This window comes from Phaseolus vulgaris, chromosome 6, assembly GCF_000499845.2.
Source record: "Phaseolus vulgaris cultivar G19833 chromosome 6, P. vulgaris v2.0, whole genome shotgun sequence".
In the NCBI taxonomy this organism is placed as follows: domain Eukaryota; kingdom Viridiplantae; phylum Streptophyta; class Magnoliopsida; order Fabales; family Fabaceae; genus Phaseolus; species Phaseolus vulgaris.
The window spans coordinates 7266878-7287830 of NC_023754.2; the positions used below are offsets into that span (position 1 = coordinate 7266878).

Consider the following 20953-nt stretch of genomic DNA (forward strand, 5'->3'; position numbering starts at 1 on the left):
ATTTTATGTAGCACTTTTTGATTTCGTATAAGTACATCGTTTCTTTGTTTTATCACGTTTGTGCACATTTATTTGTAGGTAGTTGTGATTGGCTTTTTGTTACATGATAGTTTTGTGTTATGACAAGAGTAAAACATCTGCTTTAGCTTAGCCAATAGATGCAGGGATTCAGTCACCTCTGACGGCAATTGAACCCAGAGAGTTCATTGTAATTTTGAAATCCTATGATTATTGGCACATTATCAAAAGGAAAGTACTAGGAATTTTATACACTCCCAATCTTAGATGTCGTTTAAAACTTTAGTTCTCTGTTTGAATGGAATAACTAGTGTTGATTATGTTAATCTCTAGTATCATCTTGCATAAATTCTGATTGCTGCTCTTTGGCCAATTAAATTAAGGGTAATCGATTATCAGAGCTTCGGATTAAGCCATTAGCCCTTAATTTAATTAGGGAACGTAGTGATTTTGGGTCAAAATTATGAGTGGCCTTTAAGAGGACAATAAGTTCTTCTTAATTTTCATTATTTTTTTATTGGTTTTTATTCACTAAAAAAAAATTATTAAATATAAATTAATTTTAAAAATAAAAAAATTAATTGTACTGGGATGACCGATCGGGACTGTTGACCTGGTCAACCCACGCAACTAGACCCCACCTTAAGCTACGAGGTCGACCACGTGACATACGTGGCCGACCAACATAAGATGCTCAAGTCAAAAGTTGACCCGATTAGCAAAGGCTAACCCATGGTTAGGGAACGACCTAATCCAACCATAATCGCTAAACAACCCCTAATCCGGTCCAACAGCAAGGGCCCATCAAGGTAATATAAATATCACGCATTCCAAGGAAAAAGGTACGCGATTATCTACAGTATTCCGACAGCCTAATACGATACCCCACTGACTTGAGCGTTGGAGTGTCATCTGCAGGTACCCCACCCGCCTGAGGAGCCATTCGGCGAGGAAGCTCGAAGGAGTGCCAAACACGCGAGGATCGGCCGTACATCATTCGAAGTTAATAGTTCTCCTTGCCCCAATCTAGTTCGAGAACAATAATTAATTAATTATATTAAATAAATTAAATATTATTTTAGAGACTAAAAAATATTAATATTTAAAATAATTTTTATTATTAATAAAACTTATAAACTAATTTTTAAATTAATATCTAATTATCAATAACTAACTATTTTAAAATCTAAATTAATTATAAGAACACACATCTTCTCTTTCTTAATTTATATTATTACTCTATTTATATAAATTATGTACAAGGCTGATGAATTTTTGCATGTTGTGAGTATCTATGTTTGAATGTGTGAAAAGATAGATAATAACTTGTTATATAGAGATTCTTGAAATTATATAATTTCAGATCATGTAATAATTTCTTCTATGAAAGTGTATGCGCATTAATGTATTTTGTGTGCATTTGCAGTCATCTTAATTTAATTTTCCGTGTGTCTTTTAGCTATAGTATAGTAATATTAACTTCAGGTTTAATTATTTATAGTTTAATAAACTTTTCCTTGAGATTTCTACACTTAAAAATTATTTATTTTAATTCATATAAATATTACTTTAATAATTTTTAATCCATATACATCTTAGTTTTAGTTTTGTTTTTTACTTTTTAATATCTAAAATTACACAGATTAAAAATAATATATTTAAAGATTAAAATAATTTCTTTTAAATATGGGGACTAAAAGGTAAAGTTTATTCATCTTTGAGTTTATTTGTCTTGGGTACAAAAAGTAGGAAAAGTTTGTGATCTTATTTTTTTCACCATTATGAAATTTTTTAGAATGTATGACCTAAATAAGAGGGGATGAATTGTTTTCGCAAGATTTTTGCAAAAATTAGAACTAGAGTGAAAAAATCTGTAAAATCAATCAATTGATTTATCTGTTCAATTGAATTACTTAACAGATTAACAATTCTTTAAGAAATATCAACAAGTTGTTTTATTGAAAAACAATTGACTGTTTAATGCAACATAAAACACAGAACAGTATCTAAAGCAGTTTATTAGAGTAAGAAAAGAGAGATTCACACATAGAGATTATTATACTGGTCTACTCTTAACCAAGAGTTACATCTAGTCCTCAGCTAACCACTGAGAATTCACTATGCAATCAAAACTAGATTACAAACAATACAAAAAAAATGTTGATCTTGAACTCCTCAAGAACACACAACACTCTTAGCCAACACTTGGACTTTACAAAATTGTAGAACAATATAATAGAAAACCTAGATTCCTACTTCACACACAAACAATGATCCAAGAGTCCAAGAATGAGTAAAATCTCTTTGATCTTCTTTTGAAAACGTTTTTTTTTTTTTTATAAAACTCTCTTCTTCTTTTTCAAATGATAAAAAACCAGACTTTATATAGACTTTAAAAAGTGGTTGAAACTGTTTGATCATTGACTAAAATAGTTAAAAACAGTTTGAAAAACTATAACAAAATTATGTTAAAAACCTTTGATTGATTTTTTTTTTTTATTAAAGGCAACGTATAAAACAACTAGTTTAATTATCGAAATAACTAGGGGTGGCAAAGCGGGCCAACCCGCCTCGCAAAGTTATTGCGAGCTAGAATTTCTGTCCCGCCCGCATAAGGGCCGACCCGCGGATTTGCAGACCAGCCCACATTCATTTTTTTTTAAATTGAATATTTATTTATTTTTTACTTTTTCTCTTGAAAAATTGTCAAATTGAACCTATATATTTGTTACTATCAAACTTGATTTTTTTTCTTCCACTTCAAACATAATCAAACATCAAAACATTAAACATTAAGATAAAAATCAAATATCAATATTCTTCCACTTCCAAAACATTTAAAATACCTAATTCCAAAACATTAAACATAAACATAAACATTAATTCAAAAACATTAAACATAAATATTACTGATATTCTTCCATTTCAATAACATTGGATGCTGCCTTAGAAGAACTTTCATCCATTTTTCCATAATTATAATCTTTCCCGTCATATGCATACATTAAAACAATGACAATTAATTAATTAATTTTTCATAAAAATAATACAATAAAAATAAGATAAATTAAAATAATTGAATTACCCTCGAAAAATCCATGTTTCCAACTAGAAGTACAAATGATTGTTTCCACGTTTTCAGGCAAAAGTCGATTCCTATACTTGTTAAGAATTTGATAACCAATGTTAAATGTTGATTCTGATGCAACTGTGGTTATAGGGATGCTCAACAAATCTCTAGCCATTAAAGCAAGTTCAGAAAAACGTTGACTATTTTTCCACCAATCTAACAAATCCATTTGCTCTAAATAGTCAAAATTCAAAGTTGGTTCATCCAAATAAGTGTCAAGTTGTGACCTTTCAGCTTTATTAACTACTTGAAGCTTGCACATTTTTAATTCCTATAATGATGTAATAAGTTAGTATAATGGAGTGTTGCAAAAAAAATAAAATGAATTAAAGTGCATTAATAAGTATTATTAAAGCAAGTAACTTACATAAAAAAGACTTGGTTTAGACATAGATGATGAGAATGAAGATTGTCCTTGTTTTTTATTTTGAACACTTGACGATGTTGTGAAACCTTTGGTAGAATATTCAGGAAAAAGTTTGCATAATTTTTCCTTGATCTTTTCCAATTTTAGTTCCCAAGTAAGTGAATCAATTTTTTCAAAGCAAAATCTCAATGCTTCTAACTTCATCCTTGGGTCTAAAATTGTAGCAAATGCAAGTACAACACATCCCAATATTTCTCAAACTTTACTATAATCAATTTAGCCATGTTCTTAATTAGTACATTTTCATCATTCACATTTTCCATCAACAAACACTGAATTTTCCAAACTTGTAAAAAATACAAGTTGTAGGTAGGATAACTTGTAGCAGAAATCAAGTTAGTGATATCATAAAAGGGTAACAAGAACTTGCAAATTTTTCCAGCTCTTTTCCACTCTTCCTTTGTAGGGCAATATTTATAAGATTCATCAACCAAATGCAAGCTTCCAAAAACACGTTGATATTTAATAGCACTTTTAATCATCAAATAAGTGGAGTTCCATCTTGTAGGAACATCAAGACACAACCCAGATGATGCATCAATATCACTAAACCTTTCAAGGCATTGTTTAAATTTCACCATTCTACTTTTCGAACCCCTCACATATTTGATGTTATTTCTATTTTGGTCCAAAGCATCACCAAGCACCTTTAATCCTTCTTGAACAATTAAATTCAATATGTGTGCACAACAACGAACATGAAAGAATTCACCACCACATATCAAACCATTTTGCAAAATAAGTTGACTTTTTAAAGTATTTTGGAGAACATCATTAGAAAAAGCATTATCCAAAGTCATAGAAAACACCTTTTTTATAGTCTCCAATCTTGTAAAAAAATCGTTAATTTTCTTAGACAACTTAAAACCTGTGTGAGGGGGAGGCATATAACAAAATTTTAGTAGCTTGGTACTTAATTTCCAATTCAGGTTAACAAAATGTGCAGTCAATGATATGAAACCCTCAGTATTAATAGATGTCCAAAAATAAGAAGTTAAGCATATCCTACTAGGAATGGAAGAAAGCAATTCCTTAAGCATTATTTTTTTCTTTCATATACATTCTCCCAATATCAACCTTAACAGTGTTTCTAGAAATCATAATTGCATCAGGACACAAGTAGTTTATCCAAGTCCTAAGTTCGGGATACTCAACAAATTTGTAAGGCAAATTGTGGCTAATAACTAGACTAGACAACAATTCTTGATGTACAACTTAATCTACTTTTTTTGCCTTCAACTTTCCCTACATATCCAAAATCATTTCACCCACATCTTCATATTTTATTTTAACACATTTCATAATATGACGATTTAAATGAGAAGTCCCATATTTTCTTCCATCAGTTACGTATATTTTGTTGCAACTATTGCACTTTGCCCTTTCTTTTCCATCCTTTCCCTCCCCAATCTTAGTAAAATACCTCCAACAATCAGATGTGCTAGTCTTATCCCTTTTCTTTTTTCCAGGTTCAACAGTTTCTCAATATTATCATCTTCCTCCAATTCAAACTCACAAAGAGGCATGTTACATTCCTCATCCATTACAATCAATCTGCAAATTGAGATCCTGTTGGAAAATATAGAATCCCTAATTTATATGCAGATAAACCCAAATACCCAATTTATATCAAAATTTCAAACCAAATAAACACAAATCCCCAATTTACATAAAAAGTTCAAACCAAATAAACACAAATCCCCAATTTATATCAAAATTTCAAATCAAATAAACACAAATCCCCAATTTATATCAAAATTCCAAACTGCATAAATACAAATCTCCAATTAATTTGTAGAAAAAAACCCTGCCTTGTGTGGTGGAGGAGGAGTGGCGACAGCAGATGCAGCAACTGTGTGGAAGTGGAGCGGCAGTGGTGTGGAAGCGGAGCAACAGCAGGATAGGCGGAGTGAGTGGTCGTAGGCGATGCGAAGCGGAGGCGCTGGCAGAGCGACCGATAGTGCTGGCGGAGTGAGCGGCGGTGGCGTTGCCAATGAGAAGAGAGAGCGTTGTGTGTGGACCGTGGTGTGCGGTTTGGAGTAGCAGCTGAGCCTCTGCGAGCGATTGTGTTTCTTTGAAATGTTTTTGAAAACTTAATTAAGTTGGCCAACTTGCCCTGCTACCAGTGCCAATTAATTTTTTTGTTTGTTTGCGGGTTAGCGGGCCAGCTCGCCCCGCCCTGCTGCTGGCCCGCTCAGGCTACGGGTTATGTGGGGCGGGCTAATGTGGGTTAGCGGGATAAAAAGGTTAGCCCGCCCCGTGTTTTTTACCAGCGGGCCACGGGCCAGCCCGTACGGCCCGCCCCGCTTTGCCATCCCTAGAAATAACCGATTGTTTTGACTTTATAGAAAAGACAAAAGAAAACAAATCATTTTTAAAACATTTTAGAAACACTAAGTGTAATTCAATCGATTGTCACGATAAATCAACCAGTTGAAAAACTTGTTATAGTCACCAGACTTTGAACATATGCTTTTTCAACTGATTTAAAAAACGAAACAACTAACTAAAATTAACATAGACTTGAAAACAAAACTTTCAAATGAGATTTAGAATCAAAGGAACTTGGATCATAACTAGGTGTAAATTAACAATTCAAAATCTACTAAACAAGACATACACAGAGTAACAAATCCTTCAAGTCTTTAAAGCTTGATTTGGAAATCATCAAAGCACCTTGCTCAACAAAATTAACACATTGAAGGTAATTAAAATGTTGCAGTTTGTGTGAATGAATACTTTTATAAAGAAATAGAAAGCTTTGGAAATATAAAATTGTATGAGGATCCAATATACAAAGGTTACAAGGCATTTGAGGTACTGTCATAGACTTCCATGTCATCAATTACAAGGCATTCATTTTTCAGCTTTGTTTCAAAGTGTTTGATCCATAACCTCTTAGACTGCACACCACATGTTTGTGAAAATGTTTCTACTTAATATAATTGTATAAGCTTTTGTGTAATTTTAATTTTTATATGCTTGAGTTTTTTATGTGCTATTTGTTCATTGGTACACCTCTTATACATAATCTCCATTGTGTCTTGCTGTAATGTTCATCAATTCATTAGATTCTTAGTTTTTTTTTTCAGTTTCAAATTTGTGTAATTTTGACCTAGCTTTCCAATTTTATTTTAACTTCATTTTACGTTGCAAACTCATGAAAAAATTTATGAGAGCTTTGATATGTTGATAAGATCTAATTAAAAAGACACGTAAAAAATACAAAAAAAAAATATCAAATTCATAAAAGCCAAGACGCTTATTGTGCATCAAAAAGTGATTCAATGTGTGAATAGCTCTCGGTTTAGAATTTATTGTGTCTTATTCCCTAGAATTTTTGTGTTGAAAATTTTACCAAACCTTGTTTATAGTGTTACCTTGTTATGATTAAATTTTGAGACTCAAATTCATTATAAAAAATTCGCCATAAATTTTAGAAGTGCCATTGTTAGTGAGAAAATTGAGTCTTATAACCTGGTGACATCTAGAAAAAATTACAAAAAATATTGGATTAGTCAGTACCAGAGTCATTCTAGGTTTTTGTTTCTATTTTATAACTACTCTTAGGTTCATTTTTCTTTTTCTAACCTTTTTTTAGCTTTAATGGTTACTTGTTAATTTTTTTGGCTTTCGCTCACTATTTGTCACATAAATTCTTTTTGAATTTTACCTTTCTAAATTTTAGTTTTTATTGCTTTCATTTTGGCTTTCACTAGTACATAATGATTGGTGTTGATTTTGGTGCTTACAAAAAATGGATTTAGCTACCTTTGTGGTGTTTACACCTTGGCATTGATAAGATTTATCAAAGAGGGAAAATGACCAAAGAGAATTCAGAAGCAAATCATTCATTGTCTTCACCACTTTAGCATCTCTACAAGCTGCTCTGAAGATCTTCATCAAATACTTTACACACAATTTTTTTAGTTGCAGCATCCAATAACTTTGTGTAATCTTCTTTATTGGTCTAATTTGTTTACCAGCTATTTGGGAAAATGCTCCAAAGGCAATCCCAGTTAACTTTGTAATAGTAATACGTGCATTAGTGTGGAAGTGTGGCAGCGAGCTCTCAGTGTCAATTGCACTTTCACTTTAGGACTCATCTAGTTTCTTTACTTTCACTTGCATTCTTTATTGTTTTCTTTAATTTTTTGTATTGTTTTTTTTTTCTTTTCTTTTCTTGCTTTGTACATCTCTGTGATACTTAGGGTGTTTCTTTGTTTGCAGAAGACTTCCCTTTGGTCTTAGGGTTTCATTCTTCCACTCACACACACTAGGACTTAAACTTTTTTTGACGTTCTTTGAGAAAACTTTTGTGAGCACTATCTGGAGTAAGCTCCAGCTGGGAAAATCCTGATACTTAAGTAGTCCTAGTGACTCACCTCGCTTTCCTAGGAGTGAACTTGGAAAAATCTCACTTAGAATACTTTACTAACTTCACCAAAATCAAAAATAAAATTTTGAAAATTTTCTCACTCTAGTTGAATTTAAATCTTTTATGTAAACTCTTTTCTTCTTTTCAAATTCAACAATGAATGATCATCACATACATAATTTTTTTTCTCAGAGAAATCAAGAAATTGAAAAAATGTTACAAAACACAAGTATTGAGATTTCTGGACTTTAAAGACTATGTACTCAATTTTTGAAAAATCATGAATCTTCTACATCTAGGGTTAGGACTCGTGGGGAGATCTCTTTTGTTGATCATTTTGTTTTTCCACCTAGACTTCCATTTAGAGATGACAAGATTTAAGAAATTCGTTCTCCTTTTCCATCTTTTGTTGAGTTTCATCTTAATTCTCTTGATCATGATACCAAAAACCCTAGTTTTGAACCTTCTTCCCACTCTCAACCATTCCAACTCATGATAAACCAAGTCTAGTAGACATTCAATCTTCCTTAGCCACTAACACTATGTTAGATTCTAATAAATATTCTTCTTCTTGTGGGGAAAAGTCTAGTAGACAGAATATACCATTTTATTCTCCCTATCTTAAAAATAGTCTCTTCTTAGATAAAGAAAACAGTACACCCATTTTTCTCCCAAAACATCCAAAATTAAGTATCCTTTTAACTTTTATGATCATGGTCAGGAACACCAATTTTTCAAAAGTTCTTCAAATGAAAAATTATTTGTATTAGATCATGATGATAAAAGTTATTGACTTGGAGGAGCTATTCGCCACGATAGCAAAGTACAATATGAAGCTAAACCCTGATAAATGTGTGTTTGGAGTTGAAGCAGGGAAATTCCTAGGCTTCCTGTTAACCGAGGGGGGTATAGAGGCAAACCCGGATAAATGTACAATAATTATAGAAATGAAAAGTCCAGCTAATGTGAAGGAAGTACAACAGCTAACCGAACGCATGGCCGCCCTGTCTCGTTTCTTATTAGCCACTGGAGAAAAAAGGGTACCCTTATTTCCAATGCCTTAAGAAGAATAATCATTTTGCATGGATTGATGAATACGATAAGGCTTTTGTCAAACCAAAGGAATATTTGGCTAGTCCCCTAGTTCTTAGTAAGCCGACTCCAGGTATTCCTATTCATCTCTATTTTTTAATAACAGATCGGGTCATCAACTCGATTATCCTGCAAGAACAGGAAAAGGTGCAGAAGCTAGTTTATTTTGTAAGCAAGGTGTTACAAGGACCAAAGGTTCGGTACCAAGCTATCGAGAAGGCTTCTCTAGTTATGGTGTTCACAGCTCGACAACTTCGTCAATACTTTCAAAGCTTTACTGTGATTGCAATGACCAACTTGCCCATCCGTAAGGTTATGCAAAAACCTGACATTACAGGTTGGATGGTTCGTTGGGCGATTGAGTTGTCTGAGTTCGACATATACTACGAACTGTGAGGGCCAATTAAAGGCCAGGTATACGCAAACTTCATGGTAGAGCTTTCATCCAAGGACTCCCAGCCTAACCCTAATGATTTCCAATGAGTCTTTTCGGTTAATGGGTCCTCCAACCTACAAGGGAGCGAAGTTGGATTCATTCTAGAAAGATCAAACAGGCTCTTAATCGAACAAGCCCTTAAGTTCGCGTTTAAGGCAAGCAACAACCAAGCCGAGTACGAGGCCTTGATAGCAGGAATGTTGTTGGCTAAGGAGCTGAGGGATAAACGCTTTTTGGTGAAAAGTGACTCACTGCTCGTAACCAGGCAAGTCATAGGCGAGTATTAGGCCAAGGACCCACAACTGACCTCGTACCTCAGAAATGTGAAGATCTTAAGAGCGGATTTTTCAGCATTCGATCTTGTTCATGTCCCAGAAGAACAAAACTCTCGAACAGACCTGTTGTCTAAATTGGCTAGCTCAGGAAAAGGAGGTCGGAAAAGGTTGATAATTTAGGAGACCTTGAAATCGCCCACGAAAACCGCAAAAGGGTTGTCCGAGGTTGACCACCTGGAGGTCTTGCATATCAGCCCAGAAGAAGGGAGAAAGCATCGATTTATGATTCAAGAAATCCTAAAAGTCCCAAGAATAACCATCCATGAGATGCCCGAAGATGAACCTTTTATGTAGATCAGTGCCATAAATACTTGGTTAACGCCTTACAAGCGGTATCTTGTTAATGGATTACTTCCCTCCAAGCCTGTAGAAGCCAAGATTGTCAAGAGGAATGCAAGTCAGTATACCCTGATAGATGGGAACCTATTTCGCTATGGTTATACTCACCCACTTCTCACCTGTGTACGTGGAGACCAATGCACTCGGATAATATCTTAGCTTCACGAGGGCGTTTGTGGCAGCCACATTGGTGGACAAGCTCTTTCGTTGAAAATCATCCGAGCAAGGTACTATTGGCCGACGATGAAGGAAGATTGCGGGAAATGTGTCTAGCGATGTGAACAATGTCAGAAGCATGTCGATTGGTGCCATGCACCAGCCGAGCAGTTGTGATCGATTTACAACTCATGACCTTTCCATACGGGAGGGATAGACATTTTGGGCCCTTTCCCTTTGGCCATGTGCCAGATGAAATACCTCATTGTCGCCATTGACTACTTTACTAAGTGGATTGAAGCTAAATCGGTAAAACAAATAACCGCCCACAAAGTCCAACATTTTGTGTAGAAGAACATTGTGTGCCGTTTTGAGATTTTGAGGCACTTGGTATCTGACAATGGAACTCAGTTTTCCAGCCAACAGTTGGGAAAGTTGTGCACAGAGCCCAGGATAAAGCGGATCAACGCCTTTGTAGAATACTCGCAAACGAATGGGCAGGCCGAGTTGGCCAATAGGGTCCTGCTGTGGAGACTAGAAAGGAGGCTGAAAAAGGAAAAAGGAAACACAATCAACAACAAAAGAAACGTCGTTTAGTCGTATACGGGTCGGATACCATGATACCAATGGAGGTCCAAGAAAATTCTCCTAGGTTCCAAAGTTTCACCGTTGAAGAATCCAACGAAAGGAGAAGGATGAATTTAGATTTGCTGGAAGAGACACGAGATCACGCCCGTATAAACTCGGAAGCCATAAAGAGAAGGGTGCAACTAAGGCACAAGACCAAGACAGTTCAAGGTTTTTGACTTGGTGATGAGGAAGGCCTACCCCTATCAGATTGAGAACAAGTGGTCTTCGAAATGGGCTGGCCAGCACATTTCGCATAGTTGAGATACTAGGAAATGACGCGTATAAGTTGGAAACCCTAGAGGGAGGAGTCATCCCACGAACGTGGAATACGGCAAATCTCAAGTTTTATTTTAGTTAAGATGCCTAGATTTTCATTTCTTTCCTTTGAACACTATATTTCCGGGTGAGGTGACACTCTTTTACCCTCAAAAGAGATTTTTTAATGAGGTCACCCAGTAGTAAATTTGTTCTTTGGAGAGATGTGTGAAATTAGTTAACTTGAATTGAGTAGTGTAGTCACCCGAGATGGCACACAATAAGACGACCTAACTTGGTGTAAGCATGAGATGGCATATGGTAAACTCAAAACATTGTGTAGAAACCCGAGGTGGCATATGGTAAGACGACCTAACTCGAAACGAATGGAGTCACCCAAGTATAGGCGCTTTGTGAGATGAATTAATTAGAACAGATGAATTATCTGATTTAGCACATGGTAAGATGACCTAACTTGGAACGAATGAAGTCACCCTGTGAGAGGAATTAGTTTAAACAAATGAATTATCTGAAATAGCGCCTGATAAAACGACCAAGACCAGAGTATATACAATTATCCGAGTAGGGGCCTTGTGAGGTGAGATATCATGGAATAGATGTAGTACTCACTCTGTAAGACAACCCAATTTGTAGGCAGAGGTAGCTCAACCAAGCCCAAGCTTAAAATATTCTAGAGAATTCATGACGTCATGCCCTTTACCTGACTCATCAAATAAACTATGTAGTCAATGCCAAGACAAAAAGGGGGTACAAGTCAAGTTGAGATGGAAGGTTGTTCTGCCAACCAAGAGGATGTCAATCATCAAAAGGTTAGTCTCTCCGTTAAGAAAAAGTTTCATTGCTTTCTGCATTTAGTTTCACCTAAGTTGGCAAGACTCTGTTATGTTAATCATGCTGTGTTCGGGGTGTGAGGTCAGCTTGATTGAAAAAAAACATTTTTTCTTTTCGTATGTTTAGACACTACAACTCCATATGGGCTAATCACGTAGTAACATGCTAGACACACTATGTTTATACGAAAAATCATCCTATATGGCAAAGCGTTTGGACCAACATTTCATGCATTATAGGTAAAATCTTTGATTCCAAAATAAATAACATACTTAGAATTATTTAAGTTTCAAAACGCTAAATGAACATCGGTGAAGACTTAAAGTGTCTAGTAAGTTCGAAAAACAAAAGTAAATAAGTCCATAAGAGTTGAATTAAGAATCCCCCACTAGTTTTCCATCGATCACGGTCTTGCCCGAGTCTAGCTCTAAGAAGTCTATGGTGGAATTGATGATTGTTGCCTGCTCCAAAGCAGCTTTGAATCCGACAAGGTAAAATTGGGCGACATCCTTTTTGAAAGAGTTGGTGGCCATGGTAAAATCTTTTTCCTTGCGAATCAACTCTTTCTTTAGGTCTTCAATCTCGTTTGAAAGTTTGCTCCACTCTTCGGACAAACTTAGTCCCTCTTGGGTCTTGTTGGCCAAATCCACATCCAAATGATTAGCTTCGGTTTGGAGGCGTTCAACTTCTTATTAAAGTCCACCCAAACAGTTAACCTCAACTTGGAGGCGTTCCACTTCTTGATGACGTTCCATGTCCTCCTTGATCCTTTGGTCCTTAGCTCTTTTCCAATCTTTTACCTTGACATTGACTAGACTAGTAAGAGAAAATGTTTTTCTGAGGAGTTTCTCGACATCGTGACAAAGGTGATCTTCGTCGTGAGCCATCAGTCTAGCCTTATCCTTGCCAGGCAAAAAGAACGACTCACCATGAGTTGGGACGTCAAAATCGAGGTCCCATAAACTTTTTCCCCGTGAGCTTTCGGCCTCGTACTCTTGGATGGTGATGACCTTGTTGAATCAAGTGTGTTCAAGCTTTGAAGAATCCAAACCCTTTGAAGGTTGATGGAAGGCAGGATATGCTTGTTGTTGCTGAGCTATCTTTAGATAGGATCTGGGTAGATTATTTGTGTAAATCCACTCTTGATTGAATCTAAAGCTTAAGCATTCTCAAACCTTTTAATTGAAAAGTGTTTTTCAAACTAAGTGAAAAACAACCTGTTGTTTTGTCGAAACAACCGATCGTTTTGTCGAAACAACCGATTGTTTTATACTTAGGTGTTTTTAGAAAGGTTGAAAACTGTTTTTGATGGTTGACTAGCTGTCAAACCAAAACAACTGATTGATTTGAGCATTCATCCGATTGTTTGTTTTGGGACCATAACAGAAAACTATTTTGTGCTTTGACTAAGCATTAAATGATTTTATAACTTATTACGCTCCAGTTTTAAATGCTTTGACCAGTCTTTGAATGCAATAAATAGTTTGTTCAGATTTTGTAACAAACAAGAACTTAGTTTTAATCAAAGAAAAACAGATTTGAGTTTTTCACTGATTTTGCTTTTGAAGAGTTGAAGCTTGCTTTGAGTTTGCTTTGACAAAGAGAGTGTGATATAGGATTTTCATCTTGTATTGATTTCAGATCTTTTCTGTAACAAGTGTAATCCTTTTGTACTTTGAAGAAACTCTGTGTGTGAAGCTGAGAAGTGTTGTGTGTTCTTGAGGTTGTCAAGATCAGCATTCTTAGTGGTGTTTGTGTTGAGCCAAAGGAAGTGTGTGTCTTGAGGGGATCAAGGTCACTTCTTTGGTGGTGTTGTAAGTAATCTAGGGTTGATTTCTTAGTGGATTCCCCATTGGTTTCTGGGAAGACTGGATGTAGCTCTTGGTTTAAGAGTGAACTAGTATAAACCTCTGTGTGCATTCTCTCTATCCCTTGAACTCTTTAATTTTAGTTTATATTTGTGAACTGGTATAAAAAACCGATTGTTTCTGCGAAACAACCGATTGTTTTTCTGGTGTTGTGCTTATTTGCTTTGTGTTTTTGGAAAACTGATTTCTTAATCAAGTTTTCTCGAAATGATTTCATTCTAGACTTAAAAGTTTGCGAAAACCCTCTTTAAACCATTCACCCCCCCCCCTCTAGTTTAAAGCCATACATTCTAACAATTGGTATCAGAGCTTGGTTCTTGAATTTTATTCAAGTTTGATCCTAAAAATATTTTTAAATGGCTGAAAAGTTTTCTTTTGGGGAAGGTGCCTGTTTAAACAAACCACCTTTGTTTTGTGGTATGAACTATGATCTGTGGTGCATAAGAATGAAATTCTTTGTTGAATCTATAAATAGAAAAATCTGGAATGTTATTACAAATAGTTATGTCATGCCTATATCTGAAAATGTTTCTTCTGAAAGAGAACATCTTGATTTTATAGCTATGAACATCATTGTATCTGCACTTGATTCTAATGAATTGCTCAAGGTTTCAGATTGTGAATATGCTAAAGAGATGTGGGATACACTCAAAGCAACTCATGAGAGCACTACTAAATTAGAGAAATCGAAGACAAGAAGAAGAAGGAGGAAGAATAAAAAAGGTCTTGATCTATACTTCATGGCCAAAAAGGAAGATGAAAAAGCAAACATATGCTTGGTTGCAGAAGGAGATGATGAGTCAAGCAACCCAAGTGAAGTAAGTTCATGTGCTTCTTTAAATGAAGAAAATTATAGTGAATTGCTTGAAGCTTTTCAAGAAACACATGATGAAGCTAATCAATTGGTTCTTTCAAACAACCGATTGAAAGATCTTGACAACTGGCTTGAAAAGAGAGTTAAAGCACTTGAAGAAGAACTGGAAAAATCAAAAAGGGATTTTGAAAATCTTGAAACACATTGCAAAAACTCTTATTACAAGTGTGACACTCTCATTTGCGAAAATTGTGAAATTCTTGAAAGGAAAGTGTATTATCTTGTAAGTACTGTGGATAAGCTTTCAAAAGGAAAATCCAACTTTGAGAATATCTTGGCATCTCAAAACTGTGTTTTTGGAAGAGCTGAATTAGGTTTTAATTCACAAAACAAGCAAGATAAGTTTTCAAAGAATTTTCCAAAAACAGCCAGTAAAACAACCGATTGTTAAGTCGAAACAACCGGTTGTTACATGCTTTTATTGCTTGAAGAAAGGCCATTCTATTAGATTCTAAAAAATAAGGAAATTTTCTGTTCCCAGAGGCTTTATGAAATGGATTCCTAAAGGTTGTTAGGTTTCAAATGATAAAAGTAAACCAAATGGACCCACATTTGTAAGGGGACCAAACCTTGTTGCTTGAATTCATGTTTATGCAGGGAATCTAGAGGAATATGTGGAACTGAGTCATTTGTTCAGGTTCTTGGAAGAAAAAGACTAACATTGAAGCTTAATCAATGTTATGTATCAGTCCAAGGCTCTCAAAAGTCAAAAGAGGCTTTTTGATCAAAAGGCATATGACTCATTGAAGGAACATCATAAAGGATAAGACCTTCCTTATCTCTATCTTTAATTTCTTCTTAAATTCATATTCATGCTTAAATATCTCTTTTAAAATGTTCAAATACATCTGGTTTGAATCCTTTTTGCTCATGATTAAAAATTCAAAATCTGTTTTACTGCTGCAAAAAAACAACCGATTGTTTCCTCGAAACAACCGATTGTTTTGTATCTGACAGCACTGTGAAAGAATGGATTTAATTTCTTTTAATTTCTGTCTGTTGCAGATATCAATTACGAAAGGATTTGGGTCAATAAAGCTGTGTTGAAAGACTGATTATGTTCTGAAAGAAGTTACAAGATGTCATAAAGGAATATATTCCAAAATCTTGAAAATTTAAGAGCTTTTATGACTAGTCAAAGATCACATGTGATGACCATGTGATTTTCTGCTTTTTCTGACGTTTTCTGTGCAGGTCTTGGTCTAGTCTTTTTCTCTGAAAAACTGAAACCCACTCACCTCATTGAATGCAGTTTGGTTCTATGTTTCTTTAAATTCTGTTGCAGTTGTTCACTCTCACAAGAACAACCAATTGAGTCATCTCTTGCAACAACTCTTGCTCTCCTTGTGTGAGTCTTCTTTGCCCCTTTTTCTGTTGTCATGGAATCAACTCCTCCTACATCAAAAGGGGTCAAAACCAGAGCAGTGAGGTCTGGAGGGAGATTAGAGGGCTGGTTTTCTGGAGACAATGAGCTCATTGAAAGGTATAGGTTTGAAACTAGCACAAAGGTGATCAACAACCCCAAAGTTGTTTCCTTTGATTGGCTGAAAAGCCAAAAGCTAGATAATGTGAGGAAGCTGCTCAAAGATGAATCTCTAAGAAGGTTCTTGGAGATGAAGGGAAACATCTACCCTGATTTGATTCGGGTGTTCTACACCAATCTCAAGTTTGAGGGAAACAACCTTGTTTCTCATGTGAAGGGAGTTGACATGGAGATCACTTATGATGTGTGGACTGCGGTTGCTAGTTTGAAATATGCTGGCATAAGAATCAACAAGGGAAATCTTGGAGTAGTGGAGGATTTCAACAAAGTCCAATACTACTAGAGTTGCTTGAAGAATCAAAATGCCCAAGTGAGAACTTGTTCGGTTGGAGGCTTAAAGCTAGATGAAAGGGTGCTTGCTCTTATTGTAACTTGGATTCTTACTCCAAGGGGGAGCAACCATTTTGTCCTTACAGAAGAAGACCTAGTATACATCTACTGCATCACGAAGAAGATCAAAATCAATTGGATCCACATCATCAAAGAAAACATGCAAAAAGCCATGAGGTTAAGTGATTATCACTATCCCTATGCTGTTTTAATCTCTAAATTCTTGCTTTATTTTGAAGTGAATCTTGAGGATGAGACATTTGAGCTGGTCAAGTCAACACAAGAGATGAACAATGGCTCTCTTAGCAAGATGGGATTCACCAAAATAAGTGGGAAATGGGTGAGCAAAGATGGTGATCATGGTGCTTCATCTAGTGCTGCAGCTGCTAATTTTGATGAGGAAGATCAAGCTGCTGACATGGTTTTTCACCATGAAGAGCAACCTGAAACCAATCTAGGTGCTGGAACCAGTGCAGGAAATCAAGGAGATGAAATGCCATCCATGTCTTCTTTTGAAAGATATATGGTAAATAGGTTTGATGGATTTGTTGAGAATCAAAGAAATCTTCATGATTTGTTTGTAAGCAACTTCCAGAATATAGACAACGGGTTCAACAACATGGATACACGGTTCATGACCTTTGATGAACAGATAAAAGTTGTTTTGAATCAGATTTTTGAACTCCAGTATGGCAAAGATGATTAAAGGAAAAACAACCGGTTGATTTCACGAAACAACCGACTGTTTTTGGTCTTGTATCAGTTTAATTGCTTCTATTTTAAACTTCTGTATGATCTGGAACAATTATCTTATTATCTCTTCTTTTTGTCTATTTTTGAAGACAAATAGGGGGAGATTTATGTTGTGTTGTTTTCATTATCTTTTATTTCTGCAAAACTCTATGTTGTGTATGAATGTTTAAGTAAGCCTTATTTCTGCTGGTTTTAGAACTGTTGATATATTGTTTTTGTTTTTAGCTCTAACCCAATATCAGAGATATTGTGCTTTGCTTAAAACTGAGTCTTGCAAGAACTGCTTCAGATTTAATCAAATCCAACACAAGCAACCAAGGATTTGTCTTCATCAAATAGGGGGAGATTGTTGAATCAAGTGTTTTCAAGCTTTGAAGAATCCAAACCCGTTGGAGGTTGATGGAAGGCAGGATATGCTTGTTGTTGCAGAGCTGTCTTTAGATAGGATTTGGGGTAGATTATTTGTGTAAATCCACTCTTGATTGAATCCAAAGCTTAAGCATTCTCAAACCTTTTAATTGAAAAGTTTTTTTCAAACTAAGTGAAAAACAACCTATTGTTTTGTCGAAACAACCAATTGTTTTATACTTAGGTGTTTTTAGAAAGGTTGAAAACTGTTTTTGATGGTTGACTTGCTGTCAAACCAAAACAACCGATTGATTTGAGCATTCAACCGATTGTTTTTTTTGGGACCACAACAGAAAACTGTTTTGTGCTTTGATTGAGCATTAAATGATTTTATAACTAATTACGCTCCAGTTTTAAATGCTTTGACCAGTCTTTGAATGCAATAAATAGTTTGTTCAGATTTTGTAACAAACAAGAGCTTAGTTTTAATCAAAGAAAAACATATTTGAGTTTTTCACTGATTTTGCTTTTGAAGAGTTGAAGCTTGCTTTGAGTTTGATTTGATCAAAGAGAGTGTGATATAGGATTTTCATCTTGTATTGATTTTAGATCTTTTCTGTAACAAGTGTAATCCTTTTGTACTTTGAAGAAACTTTGTGTGTGAAGCTGAGAAGTGTTGTGTGTTCTTGAGGTTGTCCAGATCAGCATTCTTGGTGGTGTTTGTGTTGAGCCAAAGGAAGTGTGTGTCTTGAGGGGATCAATGTAGGTGGTGTTGTAAGTAATCTAGGGTTGATTGCTTAGTGGATTCCCCAGTGGTTTATGGGAAGACTGGATGTAGCTCTTGGTTTAAGAGTGAACCAGTATAAACCTCTGTGTGCATTCTCTCTATCCCTTGAACTCTTTAATTTTAGTTTATATTTGTGAACTGGTATAAACAACCGATTGTTTCTGCGAAACAACCGATTGTTTTTCTGGTGCTGTGCTTATTTGTTTTGTGTTTTTGGCAAACTGATTTCTTAATCAAGTTTTCTCAAAGTGATTTCATTCTAGACTTAAAAGTTTGCGAAAACCCTCTTTAAACCATTCACCCCCCCTCTAGTTTAAAGTCATACATTCTAACAGACCTCCTGATTGGGGGCTCAGCCATCTGAGTGAGAATGTTCGGTAGGAGGAGCTATTTATGGTCTCTTCCTCTTGATGACAAGGCCTAAGGTGGTATGCTCGTCCTGGTCAGATTGGATTTGAGCAACACCAGGTGAAGCTTTTCTCTTTTACGACAAAGAATCCTTGTTCAAGATCGCAGCTACCCTCATTTTCCTGGTGAGCTCGGCCAACTCATTCTTGCTAATATTGGAAAGCATGCTATTTGTAAAAACAAATAAATACTTTGAGGTCATGGATTAACTTTTCCCTTCAAGGATGAGAAAGGAGATGTACTGATATAGGCTTTGAGAGCATCGGGGAGATATTCTTTAATCAACAGTGTCGAAGTATCAAAGAAGACTTTCATATTCACTAAACATTCGCAAATGCCTTGGTCCCTTGGGGGCAGGTCTTCCAAGAGTCGAGTACTCTAGAACCGAGGATTGGGTGTCCAATACAAAGGAAATTCGTCCAGTAGGGACGGATCACCTTCCGTTGCTTGGACTTTGATAAATCAGCCTTTGAAATTTTTGTATGATGACTAGAAAAGAGTAAGCAAACCTCTCCCAGGAGCACGGTTTAGATGCCTTCTTCAAAAAAATATAGGAAAATCTCCACATTCGGCGAAATGTCGAGCTAGTAACACAAAATTATAAAACCTTGGATGAATGCCCAACTATTTGAATGTAGTTGGGCTGGTGCTACGTTCAACTCGGTTAATAACTCTTTTTCGAAAATGGACAAGGGAAGACGAAGTAAGACCTTTTTAAAGAACATAGCGAAGGAAAAACAAAATGGACCATCATAATCCGATGACTCATCGCTACATATAGGCTCCCCTTCCCTACACTCTACTACTTTTACTAAACTTTCATGTTTTTTGCTCAGACAACCCCTTGATTCCCTAAACTTCCTAATTCGTAAACGAGAGGTATAGTAAGAGGTTTCTTTAAGAAGTTCCTTTTTAGCCCAGGGATACACAGAACTATAATCCATCCTCGAAGACAACTAAATCATAAACAAAGATATAATACGAACACAGTTCAAGGCAAGGCATATGTTAAGTGAATCATATCAATGTAAGCTAAAATACATTTATCAAGATGCAATCAATGAAATAAATGTTAAAGCACTCAATGAAGTTAAGTGGATAAAGCATACCTGGTTTTTCGATGAGAGATGGCGGTGTGTGGTGGCGCGAAGAAGGGAAGGAGAAGTTTTTTTCAAAGGGAAGAAAAGGCAGAGTATAGTGGTGAGTGTGAAGAGAAAGGGAAAAATATATTTGAAAAAGGAAGGTGAAAATGTAGGACTTTTCAATGCATGTGCCACATGTACGATCCACGTTTAGTAAGGTGAAGTGTCTTTTCACGAGGCGCTTCGGTAACCACGCCCAACTACCTCCTGCGAGAAACATCATATCACCCACCGGTGCAGGTAAGCCTCTTCGTCTCGTCAAGCTCAGCTTGATCCTGGGGCCTTACGTACTGGTTGGATGTGCTCGGATCCCCAACCCAAGCAATTAAGTGTAATAGCTCGATTAGACAGGTCATGTGAGAAATACCCAGCTTGGCCTGGGGCAGGTATGGCTCAATGACATGTCATGAGGTCGACATAGATAATTGGCAGTCCATATTGAAAGATAGTTAAAGGAAAAACCACGTGGTTAATAACTGAAGTAGTTAAGCGTGTATATATTTTCGATGTAAATAAAATCCGTTACGAATAATGTTGCATTGTAACCCAAAAACTAAAGGTGATGGAGAAGTGCCTTCATGATTGGCGTTTTTGTTGGTGATCAGTGGAAGCACAATGGATTGTATACGGTCAAGGCCCTCCTAAGAGGTGTGGTGGCCTTTGAGGTGCATGCTAAGTAGGGAATGAGAGTGGTGAGGCCATCTCTCTTTGGTAAGGTAAGAATTGAAGATCAATAGTCTAACCTTGAGAGGTTTTTAGACAAGAAGTGGAATTGGCTCAATTTAGCAGCAATTCACTAAGTATATTAATCTTGTGAAATCAAGAGCCAAGCCACTCCTTAAATAGCAAGGG

At 35.9% G+C, this 20953-nt stretch overlaps 1 protein-coding gene across 1 annotated transcript; it reads right to left on the minus strand.

The window, feature by feature from the left end:
* Nucleotides 1-3727: 3727 nt before the first annotated feature.
* On the minus strand, nt 3728-4375 carry LOC137833305 (zinc finger BED domain-containing protein RICESLEEPER 2-like). The gene has a single exon (XM_068641663.1). It carries the CDS (start codon nt 4373-4375, stop codon nt 3728-3730), a length of 648 nt encoding a protein of 215 aa, XP_068497764.1.
* Nucleotides 4376-20953: the final 16578 nt, after the last annotated feature.

Bases quoted from the DNA above. Each gene is read 5' to 3' on its own strand.
- LOC137833305 (XM_068641663.1), bottom strand. From the start codon at position 4,375: ATGACTTTGGATAATGCTTTTTCTAATGATGTTCTCCAAAATACTTTA.